General features: G+C 37.3%; 1 protein-coding gene across 1 annotated transcript in view; it reads left to right on the top strand.

Moving 5' to 3' along the window:
• Window positions 1–366: 366 nt before the first annotated feature.
• Window positions 367–13782, top strand: part of LOC132202601 (uncharacterized) — a 45354-nt gene continuing 31938 nt past the window's right edge. Inside the window, exon 1 of the mRNA XM_059629605.1 lies at window positions 367–706. Coding sequence (XP_059485588.1) covers window positions 367–706 — 340 coding nt within the window. The remainder of the gene's footprint in view (window positions 707–13782) is intronic.

Genomic DNA, 13782 nt, shown 5'->3' with positions numbered 1-13782 from the left:
AAGAATAATTTAATAAAGGATTTCCATTTTTTTTCCAACCAAAGCTTTCAAAAAATTTCAGTAATTGTCTGTAATAGACCATTCAGATTATTATTTTTCCTTAATAGTTAGCCTTGAGCGCCTCATTTATGTCCATAAACTTACTTTCAGCTACGAAATTGAAGAAGAACAAAATTGAAAAATCCATGTGAAATATAAAATGCATATAAAATATATAGAAACATATATGATCAGACGGAAAGGGGCTCTTCAAAATAAAACAAACACGCGCGTGTCTCTCTCCCCAGAGATCGGACTGCGATTAATAATCTCGGGTCTCGAGACACGGCACAAACCGCTTTCGGAAGAAAAATAATCGCTGACCAAATGTGTGGATTTGACAAACGTTTCTCGTCTCGGAGACTTTTGGCCTCCTCGGCAGGGGCCGTTGGTCTTGAGCAAGCTGCAGAGCTAGGGCAGCCTGCAGTCAGTGGGGCCGCAGGGTCAGAAGAGGACCGCATTTTGCGGACGAAGATGCGAAAGAGCAACGGCGGCGGCGCTGGCAGGTGCGCCACTCCGGCGGCACTGCGGAGCAGGGGCTGCAAGCAGCAGGGCGGCAGTGCTTTGGCATCTGCTCAGTGTGTCGGGCAGCGCCGAGTCGGCCGCGTCTCCAGCAGCAGCACCACCGCCAAACCAGCAGAACCGGAGCAACCTGCACCCTCCAGCAGTACGTCCATGTGCCAGTGCCGCTGAAATACCCACCGAGAGACTGACATTGACCGAATAACTGCCATTCTGTGTTCTCTAACCGTCTTAATTGCTTGTATTAAATTTTAAAAAAACGGACCCAACCACCAGATAAGCCATCCCTATGACTTCACTCAAATATTCTAGACAAAATTAACGTTCTATTTAGTGGCACGAGTTGAATGTTCGTTGTTTGCACCACATGTATGGGTGTCGCACAAATTGAATGCACGTGCATGCGTAAAACTTTTTCTTGTTGAAGGAATGCAGACCTAAATTCAAAACGTTCGAATTTGAATGAAAAGCAAAATATAATTTAGTTAGATCATATTGATATGTTTGGAATTTCATATAATATTAATTTCATCAACTATGAGAATTAGGATTTTTTTTAATTTAGATCAGAAAATATCATTAATTTAAATTATTGTAGACCTACAAAATTTGATTTTGTTCAATAGTCTTTTTAAAATATCAATTATTCAAAGTAATTTTTAGAGCTGTTGTAAAAATTTTAAATCTGCTCTCAATCTCAATAACTAAAAACAATTAATTTCTCTGCTTAAATGATATTACCCTAAAATTCAATTATTTAATTTTCTTGTTTTTCCTTAATAGTCACTAATTTTTTTTCATTTTTCCCTCTTCGATGTATTTAATAATTAATTTTGTTCTGCTCTTCATGCATTTGTTTAATAATCTATGCAAACAAAAAAGCTCTAAGTGGAAATGTCACGTTTGGGCAGTGAAATATTAGTTCTCTCTCGTTTTTGCGCTGCTCTTGCTCTCCACAGCGCCGCACATGTGCCCTCTAATGGTCTGATATTTAACGGTTGTTTATTTAAGCGAGTCGCTTTTCCGGAAATAAATTTCCATGGCATATACATTAGACAGCCACCCCGCGAGTCGTGAAGGGAAATCTAGTGTACGTACTGTACGTCAAGTGAGCCGTAAATAGCCGTGGCGGCAACTCTCTCTGCCATGCAATCTGCCGCACTCACAAAGAGAAAATGTATTCACATAGTGGATGATGTGGGATCCGTGTGTGTGTGTATGCATGTGGAGGTGGAGGAGCGAGCAAAGAGAACAAAATTGATCTGTTTGAACGTGACACACACAAGCTTAATGAATTATTCACCGAAGCTGAAAGAGACAGAAAATACATTGTAAAACTTTCACATGGATATGAATCATGCGAATGAAAACTTTACTAGTTCATAGTTTTAGATTAAATAATTTTTTTTTTAATTATGCCTCGTTTTAATTTTTTTTCATATCAGATAAGTTAATTTTTTTTTTATCAAAACCCGTATTAAAAAATAATTTCCTTTCCATTATTAATTGACATATTATGTGGGGTAGTTCCAGATGCTGCAGAGTAGTTAAATTTAATTTCAGTTGAATTTCAAAATTAATTAGTTAAAATTTTAAACTAGAATCTACAATTTGCTATTATGAATTAAAGCCTGATCCGTCTTTGATTGTTAGAAAATATCTAGTTTTGAATTTGGTCTGCATTCTCGTTTCCTTTCACCAGTGCACCAACTAACAACTAACCAACCTTTTCCTCTTTACTGCAAACGAGTTTCAACGGAAAACTAACAAAATGAAGAAAATGAAAGGTAATTGGCTTTTTTTCCTGCTTTCCCTCATTGTCTCGTCGAATTTGCACAGCCCGCAAAAAGTTGAAACCCCTTTTAGAGTAAATTCTCAGCAGTTTTCCCGTTACCAAATAATAGTGAAGCGCTTCCTCCTTTCGACGACAACCCTTCGACACCCCCTCTAACGAAAGCGATTTTTGCTCAAGAGAAGAGCAAATTGCACGCGCGCCTTTTAAAGAAAAAGGCCATGCGCCGCGCGCTTTTGTCTCTCTCACTCGCCGCCGCCGAGAGCGTTGTTCTTCCGCATTGTTTTCCACCAGAACGGGAAAATCGATACACACACTCTGACTCTCGGTGGAGAACGGCGAGCCAAACGTGTGTGCATGTCTCTCGTGCGATGATAAAACCGCAAAATTCGCACTCGGCAGCACACACGGCCCGAAATAACGCCATAGAGGAGTTGTATAAACGATATTCATGGCTTTGAGGCCGACGAGGCACCAAAAAACCAAAAAGGATTTCTGAAAGAGCACGTTGCACTGCCCATAAATTTGCAATTTTAATTAAATGGCAAAAATTCAAAGAACGAGATCCAAGTTACAAATAATAATAAATTAATTAAAAATTGAATTAGATTAGCTAGTTTGTTTTTAAAAAACATTTTTAAAATAAAATCCTCCAATAATAAATACTAAAAATATTTTATAATTTTCAATATTTTAGAAAGATTTTTTTTATTTAAATTTAATTATTATAAAAAAATATTATGTATTTTTTTTTTAAATACCAATCCAAGATCGTTTAATTTCAAAATTATAATGTTGATAACAAGCTTTAAAACTCGTAATGCTTATTTAATAATGAAAATGCGAATGATTTCAGGTTATCAGATGTTAAAAAAAAATTTGTTCTTCTCTATTTTATTTTCTAAAGCGGCCAGTTACACAATGACATTTTTTTAATTGATATAATATAGTATTAATTGGTTTTCAATTTATTTGCAACAAGACATCACTTGGTAAATTGGGTTCTTGTAAATTACAATTTTTTCTTATATGAGCTTATTTTCTGAAGAAAAATTTCAATATACCCGATAAAAATTGAAAAGAAAATTAGCCAAATTACTTCCCTATGACCCTTTACAATGTAATTTATTACTATTTGAACTTCAAATTTGCATTAATCTTATTAGGAGAGAAATTGCATTCAAGTTTATTCCAATAAAGACATCAGAAGCGCCTCATTTAAGAAAAATTCGGTTTAGATCAAATATAAAAATAATTATATCACTTTATGAATGCTGTTTTTTTAAGCCAAAAATTGGTTCAAGTGCCTTGTTAAGATTGAAGTGAATTTTCGGTTTGTTAATCTTATCGTAACTTTCTCTTGCTAATCTAGATTAGATCTCCGCTTCAAAATCACGTAGCGTAAAATGCATTCAGAAGTTCATTAAAAGCGCCGTTTAAATTATTCATAACCGGCAGCAGACTGCCTCTTCGAAAATGCGCAAACTTTCTCCTCTATCCGCTGCAAACTACCCGCAGCCAAAAAACAGCATTAGTTATTCGCCGATTAAGCCCCGCAGAAAAGCAATTTGCGATACACAAATGAGGAAAGTTCTGCGAACAATTAACTCACACAAATATGCGGCGATGGAGCAATCAGGAGAGCGAAACAACAACTTCATTCATTCATCATGAGACGAGGCTGAAAAAGAACGAGAGCCGAGATAAAAATAATTGAATGGGCTGCTTCGAGTTTGTGACTGAGGCGAAAAAGTTAAGGGACCTCTTTTGTTTTTGGTGTTGACGTGCCGGACATCAAAGAGAAAGAACGCCCGAGTCGGTCGCGGGGCCAAGTGCGTGTGTGTTTAACAAATAGGGCGCACACCCGGCTTTGTTTTTATACGCGAATCATTAATCGCCGCTGATCGCCCCAGAGAACCAACAAAGCAACCAAAGAGAGCTTGGATTTTATTGATTGTAAAATAACTTCTTACTCATTCTTACTATGAAGGGGGGGGGGGGGGGAAGCGCATAAAAAACATAAAATTTACTATTTTTTAAACCGGACCAATTTTTAAAAATTAAAAAGAATTAAAATCTGTTTAATTTATAAAGGATTTATCTTTTTTTGCCTTTTTAATGTGATCTGTGAGCTCATTTAAAACATAAATATCAAAGAAACTTTAAAATTATTAAAATTGCATATATTATTTTTATTTTTAATCAAATTTATCAGGAAATTTGGGTTATTGCATTATTGGTTGTTTTACTACAGGCTTTGTAATTTTGGAAATGTAGTGAATTCTGACGATTTTCAAACGCCTCATTTGATCTGCCATAAAGATTAAGTACGGCGAATTCTCAATAAGCACCCCATCCCGAGCTGGCCCACTTTCTCATTCGCTCGGCACTTCTCTTTCTCGGGCCGCGGCTCAACCCCTTCTGCCTCCGAAATCGCGTCGGCGTCGTAAAAGACGCGTTTTATTGTTATTCGACAAATATTCGGGAGCAAAACACTCGGCCGAAATCCCACCGCATAATCCTGCAGTGGAAATTTATAATTCCGGCTGCATGCATTTGGTCTTTATTGTTCCGAAGGGGTCCTTTGATGCGATTAAACGCCGCTGCCGTACTCGCGATAACATTAGTTTCGCATTCAATTAGCCCTTGTGTCAAGAAATAACGGAGAAAAAAATCGAAGTCTGCTGCTGCTGCTGGCTGGCAAGCCCTTTTTTCAATTATCGCGAAAGCTCATTTCTCAGAGTGGAATTTTTTATTGGGCAAGCGCGCGCAGTTGTTGACGGGTCTTATTTTTGCGCGCGGCCGCCGTAATTGAATTTTCGATGACCAGCACCGTGAACTGCCAGCAACAAGAGACCACTCTCGGACAAATAGAAAAATAAAATAAATCAAAGGCGAAAAACCTGCTGGGTCGATTTTTACGACGGTGTACATTACAGTCTGCCAGAGAACGTCAATTGACATGCATGAAATTCACGAATGGCAAATCAATCACCCTCTAGACAGATAACTAATAAAAAAAGAAAATTGAATCCTCACTATTAGTTACTTCACTACATTAAATTTTTTTCTTACTATAATGCGAATAGCTTTCTTCAAGTAAATAAGCAGAATTAGGTTAAAACAAAATAACTTTTGGACTGGAAGATACAAAATTAAATTTCAGATGAAAATTTTTCGAACACCATAATTTATCTATGCTACTTTTTTTTAGATTTATTTTCATGTGGTTAAAAATTATCTCGCCATTAACTTTGCCTTTTATATGAGGACAAAAAAAGTATGCACTTTATTTTATGCTTAACTTTTTTATATTTTCCGCATTTTTATGTTTTTATCACGCGTCCCTTTTGGCATAGAATTCCAAGTTTTTTCTTCCCTATTAAGCTTTTTTAAGGCAGTCATCCCTCAAAATAATCTCGCCAAAACACACCCTCAGGAGGTCCATTAACAAGGGCATTTCCAAAATGAAGTGCGTTTTTCCTTCCGACGGGGCAGTGCAATCACGATTAAGTGCTTGGCGCTAAAATTCGGCGTTCTAATGGAATAATTCGAGTCGAGCTGTGGCTTTTTACGAGGCCAAAAGTGTCACTCGTCGGCCAGCAAAACATGTCATTTTCGCGCGCGCCTCTCCGTGTCTTGACAAATGAATGAATGGCCTGCCAGACTCGCTTCCTCTTGATGAACTTCTTCGCAGTGTGTCTGAATGAGGCCTAGTCGCGACTTGGCTTTCTGAATGGGCAGGCAAAAAGCAACTTTAGGATTAGAATCCATAAAATTAGCATTCATTCGTTTACACAAGTCCACAAGGAAACAAATATTTGGTTATTTTCAAACAAGAAACTCATTCAAACAGAGATAATAATATTCCACGATTCATAAACCTTCGGTCAATTGGTTTTGTAGAAAATGACTATAATATTCCAAACAAGAGAAAAGGTCAAAAACATTGCAATATAAAATTTACAAGCTAATTTCGCTAATTTGATATCCAACTTTCCCAGTAATTGAATTAATTTTCTCATATTAATTATAATAACAATGTGAGACAGTGTCAATTAAAGATAATGCCAACGTAAAATAAGATAAAACGTGATAAAGCTATGAAATTCTCATTCCTTACAAAGCTGTAACGTGCCCGCATGGTTAATACATTTAAATATTTTTTTAACTATAAATGTATATAAATATTAAATTTATATGCAAAAAGATTTTTTTTTGGAAAGTGGCATTATGACTATTAATTAGTATATAACAAAAATAAATTATAATAATTTATTTTAAATATAAATATTATAAAAATTAAATGTAAAATAAAGTTTTATCTTAAATTATTATATTTTTTAAAAATTACAAAGCTACATATACAATATGTTTGGAACAATTTTTCTGTTCTAATTCTTAATTTTTATAATGAATAATGATAAATGATATTGATGTTGCATTATTAATTTTTTTTTGGGTTCAGAAGTTATAGTAGTAAAAACAAAATCTCAGAGTTGTGATTTATTTGTGGGTATCAAGTGCTTGCTTTTGCCAAATTTAACAAATTGCCCATTTCTAAGCTTTGTGCCTCAAATCGCTCTCTCAACGCTCATTACTTTCGGTTGCAAATTGAAGCACATCGGGCTGAATAAAACGCCGCCGACCGCACACTCTGCCCGACTTCAAAAGGCGGTTTTGATAGAAGCTTTAATATAGGCGCCAGGCGAGCACGCGAAACATGCACAGAAGTCTCTATAAAAAAAATGTTTGCCTGAAAAAGCTGCTTTTCCCGAGCAAAGAAACTTCATGCAAAAAGCGTCCATATTTTGGTCTCATCAAATGCAGATTGCAGGAAAGGCGAGATAGTGGGCGAAAAAAATTCATCACATTGGCGGAATACAGAGTTGGAATATTTCCATCTTATTCGGTCTCCCTAGCTCGGACTGCGAGTGGAATTTCAATGCACTCCCTCGCCAGCAATGTTTACTTCTGGCCGAATTCAATAAACTAAAAGGGACTCGTCCGCCTAAATATATGTTATAGGAAAGGATAGATTTTTCGTCACTGCACGCGTGTGTGTCGCTGCTCTTTCCGGAAAGGTCAAACAAATGACGTCGCCGGCGCTAAATAATCAAAGCGGCTCCAAAAGACACAAGAAGAAGCCAAAAGATAATATTGTTTGGCGCGAGAGGCACTTTTGGATAAACAAGCAGCTTGGCTCGCGTATCTCTTTCTTTCTTTCTTATTTCTTCGCGCTCTCGACCTCTCACAATAAAAGCTGGCGCGAACAACCCGTTGAACCGCGCGCCCGCCCACCAGCCCTTTCGCCAAACTGCCAGCCGGCCCAATCTATTACGGGATCACCGGCCTCTGCGTCCAACTTCCGCTTCCCAGACCATTCGTGTACACAGGACGGCCGGAGGAAGACGAAAGCCACGCGTGCTCCAGACAAATATTGCGATCTAAATTTTGCGCGAGGCTGCCATGGCAACCGAAACACAAAACCTAAAATCAGATAACAAAACTCTCAATGATTTGTTTTTTCATAATTTCCATGATGGTTTAAAATTAATCTGCATTGATGTTAAATATGAAATCTTGAAAAAAATTTGTTTTAAGAATTGCGTTGAAAATTGAAAGTTTAAAAAGAAGTATTATAATTGTTATTTTGAAGGTTCACATGTTTTAATTGTTGTTTTTATTAGTCAGAATTAATTTAAAATGTTTTATATTAAGAAAAACAATGTTCTGAAGGAAAAATTAATTTCATTTCTGGATATAAAAGTTTGCAAAAACTTCCAAGATCAACTGAAACCTAACAAGCAAAAAACACTAGACTTTATTAAAAGCTTCCGGTCTTTTAAAGGTACCATTTTTCAAGTTTTAGAATAATTTCATACGATTTTTTTACGTTACTTGATGGCATTTCAAGCACAGCTTTGGCAAAGTAAATGTACGTGAAACGCTTCGTCAGACGCAATTTTTCCGTAACGATTTCCTTTCTCAGCGCATGGAGGTTGCAAAAATTCATTCACCATATTTCAGCGCAGAGCAAACGATGACGGAAGTTGAATAAAGAATAAATGTGCTCCGCCTACGGCAAAAATGATGCTTGCTGATGACACACGGTCGTCAAATTCGCAAAAAGTACAACATTGAATTACGTTCTTTATTTCCTTATATATACGAACGATCCTGCAGCGTGTGTCTCGCACACGCCTGCCTCGTCATCCCTTCTTCGCCCATTCTAAATTTATTCTTTCCCATCAACCACCAAAGCCAGAGAGGAAAGAAATGAATGAATATTTCATTTTTCATCTTTTCATCTCTTACTCTAAAAAATCTCCTGCCATGGAATGTAATATGATTTGCGCAAGTACGATACTATTCAAATCTGATAAAAGTGGTTACAAAGCAAGGGGCTATTTCAAAATTTGCAAATATCGATTTCTTTTTTCTTTCTTCTCTTGAAAGTTGAAACTGCACAACTTATTGAGGGTCATAATTAATCAAACTGAGTGAATTTAAGCAGTTAAAATTGTGTTTTTAAAAAAGAAATTATCCGTCATGATTTTTTCTGCAAAGCTTTTCTTTTTTAAGTTTCATGCGTCGTCGACTTTAAAATATTTTAGTGTTCGTTATAATATTTGTAAAATGATTTATCTCAATTTAGGTAGAGATTGCCTTGTGGCTCAACAATAATTTTAATTTACAATTAAATTTTTGTTTTTGTAACCAAGATATTTTACTATTTAAGAGTTGGAACACGAGTAAATTTATCATATAATCATGCGGGAAAAGGAGAAAATTTTTTTTACTGCGTAAAATAGTTTGAACTTAAACTGATTAATTAAAAAAAAAAACCTCCTCTTTTTCTTTTTTGGTCAGTAATATTTTTGCATGCAATTGATGATACTAAATTTTTTCATTAATCTGAAAATATGAAACTTTTTATCAGAGAACGCTTCCCCCTTCCTTCTTTCTCTCAAGTTCAGTTTTTGTCCGAGACCAAAGGCAGTTTATTTCCTCCTTCCTCATTGCGGAAGATGGGGAGCCTCGGAGATAACCGCGATTAGCACGAGCATAAAAATGTGCACCCAATAAGAATCTGTTGTCACGAGACATCTGACCTCTTTTCGCCGCCACGCGTTTATACACAAACACTAGTACTACGCTGGCTGCTGCCGTGAAGCGGCGGCCCCGCGGCGCCAATCGATATGGAGAGTTGCTGGCTAGAGAGATATTTCACACTTATCAGCTGGGCGCGGTGCCTATGCTCATTATAACCCGTCGTTTAATGCATTCGACAGGCGTTGCACGTCCAAATTAACGCGCATCGACCACACAAAAATTTTTTTTGCTCGCCTTTTCGTGACACCCAGAGTGATGATTATGAAGAGAGCGAGAGCGGAACTCTCATTCATCAGTGTTGGGCCCCGATTGATTGGATTGGCGCGGCGGCGGGTCTCCGACACTTGAACCAAATTGCAAGCCTGCGGCACCCCCTCCGCCTCCCCCCGACACCACCCCTTTACTGCATTGTGTCCTCAATCGCGCGCTTCCTCCCTCTCTGCCTATTCTGGAGTGCGTGACAGACGAAAAAATAAGCCAGGAGCGTTTTGTATCTGTTGATAGTATTCGGCTGGGATTAAAAGAATAATCGCCTGACAGATAAATTTTAAGCCTTTTGTAAACCACCAGCCGATTCGATTGGCCGCGAGCGCTTCATTTGCCGGCGCTGATTGTTAAAAGGGCAGTGCTGGAATTAACGACCCCGCTTTTTCCGATTCGAATGGAGTCGTCACAAAAGGGAAATCGGTGAAATGTATTAATCAATTGTGGGGTGTTCGCAGCAGATGCCCAAAACTCCATATACAAGGCGGTCATCAAAGACTGGCCTAGTTTCTAGAAGCATAAATTTTGGCTATCAAAATATATAGTTCAACGTTCTTATAAAGAAGAATTTTCAGGTTTTAAAATCATCAGAAAAATTAAGCTCCCTCTCCAATAAATTTAAAGTTTTTTATTCTTCCAAAATAATTTCCTAAACTCTGGTCCACTATTTAAATTTTCATAGACAATTTTTTAGTTTAAATTAATGTCGATTTATTTGATTTAAATTCATAAATATCTATTAATATTGTATAAATCAACATAAATGATATTTCACTCAATTTGATGGGCTTCAACTAATGTTTTGATCCAATTACGTTTACAGGTTTTGCGTAACTGCTCGCCGGCCAATGAATATCTAATAATGATTTTTTTGTGACATTGCGCAATTCCTAATCGAAATGTGGCGTGCATTTGAATGACGCAAGACGCTGATCATTTCGAAAAGGGGCAGATTTTCCATGTTTAATTTTCCAGGAAAACATACTTTTTACAGAAAAATTGCGTGGTATATTTTTAAGTTACAAAACTTGAAATTGTCTCGCAGCTCGTAGATGTTCTGCAATGTAATAACAATTATACAAAAGCTAGTGAACCACACGCAAGAATTCTTTCAACGAAACTCCCACGTCTATGGCATGAGCTGGGAAAGCGCGGCAGTAAAAAGAAATGAATCTCAATTCGTTCACCGCTCATTTGCCCGTGCAAATCCGACTTTTGTATTCTCGGAAGCTGCACTGGGACTGTCCAGCATAGCAAAGCAACGGAGAAAGAAATGTTTTGGTCGCGGGCCAGAAATAGATAGCGCGCGCGGCTGCCACGCGGCATTGCGATGTCCGCGCGCGCTGTCACAGATTAATCTCAACTCGGGTGCGGCGGCCAACGCACCCACTGACTAACTGCGAGGGTGCTTTGTTTCCATGTAATTAGTTTGCGTCGCCAACATATGTACTAGGTTAAGAGTCCCACAAGCTTCCAAACGAGAGAGATCCAACACACATTTACACACATTTATTTTAAACTTAAAATTTTTCCAACAATTTTATACTATTTTCGAACAAAAAAAGTTATATTAAACTGTTATATTAAATTTCTTTTAAAACTATTTAAAACTATTTTTAAAACTATATTTTTTTAATTTTTTTTATCAATTTTATTTGTTAAGATGCAAAATTTCAATATATTTCTGAGACTAACAGTTGTAGAGTAATTTATTAAAACATAATCAAACAAGTTTTTATGCGCTGTATCCATTAAATAAAATCGAATTAATTTGGAAAGTTAATCAATCAGCCTCTGAAACGCTTTATACATTATCGTGTAAATTAAAATTATAGTGCCATAATTTTATTATAAATATCAGCCAAAAGTTTTCATTTAAACAACCTCTAAATAATAATTTACCTGATTAGTGATTTATTAATCTCATTCTACATTTTAATGAACAGCTAAAACTGGCTAAAACTTTAATTAATTTAAACTTTCTTAATTAATTGGACCTTTCCCAAAATAACTCTCAACGAACGTTCAAAATAAATCGTCCATCCGAAATGAGATAATTTGACTGGAATTGAGCTACTCTTATAAAGTCATGCAAAAAACCATTAAAAATTAATTCGACGAACGGCTCGGAACGGTCTCATCGAAATTCATCCCCCGAGTGGCCGATTACTCATCTTCGATTTGGGCACATCCGAAATGCAAATGGAGGCGAGTGCCGATGTCGGGCCAAATTTTATCGCCCCTGGGGGACGGTGGCGGCCAAACAGCACGCGCCAGAGTTCTCCATCCGGCCATCCAACTCTCACGAATTAGCCCGCGCGCTATTATTTATTGATGATGTCATGACTCCGCATCATCACTCATGCTCTTTTGCCGCCACTGCTTATTTTATATTTTCTGATGTGCTTGGCCGTAAACATTACACAGAGAGGAGTCCAGTGTTGTAGTGCGTGTTGCATACTTAGAGCTCTGCAAGGGGTCTTGTGCGAGCAAAAAGGTCACTGTCTGCGCCAATTTATGGCGATCGCCTTTTGAATAAAGTGCGACGCGAATTAGTAGGGATGCTGCGATTTAAAGGGACGCAGAGGAAATAGTTGCAATGCCCGGCCGCGTCCTTCCGAGCCACTTTCCAAATTTATCTTATCGGACACGATGCAGACCTCATAAACCACGCTTAATCTACTTATTTCCTCTCGGAATCTAGGACTCCTTTTTTTGTGTTGCATTTTAAAGGAGATGGAAACATCGATAGATAATACAGATTTTATTTAAAACAGGTTTAGAAGATTACAATTTTAAATTACACAAAACTTCTCTGGATTAATCAATGCGTTTTGTTATTATGTAAAGAGGAATCGTAGTTTATGATCGTCATTTTTTTTAATTTGCACAGAATATTATTACTTTCGTTACTAATAAAAATAGTTCATGAATTACCATCAAAAAGAATTTCAAACTTTTTTTAATGCCAAATGTCTGAAATTCTAAATTTAATTTAAGTACAAATGAAATTTCACAAATAAACACACATTTGTATTTGTTGTTTTTGTTTATTCTCGTCTGAAAAACTACATAAATGTCAAATGGCAATTAACACAAATCAAATTTAAATAAATAATAATTATTTGATTTAAAGTTCCTCATCAAATACCACGGAACTTTTTGAGCACAGTCAAAATAAAATGAAACTTTGTTTATTATTTTTTTACTCACTTATATGCATTGTTAAAAGAAAAGAAATTTTTGAAATATATTACTTAACTGTTCAGCAGTATCTTCTAACCTGTTTCTCATGTAGAGCATGAAATATAGATTTTTTTTCGCACATTTTACTGCCAACATATTTACGCAAGAAAAATCTGAAATAGCTCTCCTTCTCTGTTTATGAAACATTTGCAGAGTGAATCATCACTGCGAATCTGGAACGGTGTAAACATTTAAAAGTGCGTGTTAACGGAATTCCAGGTCTGCGCTTTCTTCGCGCATATTCAAATTTCGCGGCAGGATTAAAGCCTTAAACTGGCATGACGTACAAGGGCCCTTTTCGGGCGTGTTCGTCGTCGGATGCAGGATTTGGCGTCTCGTTTTTATGGACTGGTGAAATGACGCGAGATTAGGAAAAATTCCACTCAAGTAAGGCAAACCTTGTTAAAGCGGCGGCGGCGAACATACCCGCGAGAGTCTCTCTGCGGAGGGCGGCTAATACACGCGCGGCGCATATAAACAAAAGAACAAAACAGACCGTAAAGTCGGAAATAATTTGTGGGGTGGAATGGAATTGGCCAGGCGAGCCGCGCGCAATAATGAAAGCGCCCTTTTGTCTCTTCCACAACAGCACATGCAGGCGAGCAAAAGACGCATTCTCGGTGCGGTTAGTCACTCCATCCGCCAAAGCCCGCCGCCGCGATTTTCCTCCTTCTTTTCGCCAACTAGGTCTCGGAATAAACTGCAAGAAGCGCCCGGCTAATGGACCGGAAATAAATAAATATAAAGGCGAAATGCACAATGCACCCCACGGCCGCTGCTGAGACGGCGAATGGACCAAAAGA

The sequence above is a fragment of the Neocloeon triangulifer genome, unplaced genomic scaffold, assembly GCF_031216515.1.
Source record: "Neocloeon triangulifer isolate White Clay Creek 2 clone unplaced genomic scaffold, ASM3121651v1 ptg000015l, whole genome shotgun sequence".
In the NCBI taxonomy this organism is placed as follows: Eukaryota; Metazoa; Arthropoda; class Insecta; order Ephemeroptera; family Baetidae; genus Neocloeon; species Neocloeon triangulifer.
This window is presented reverse-complemented; position numbering and strand designations above follow the sequence as displayed.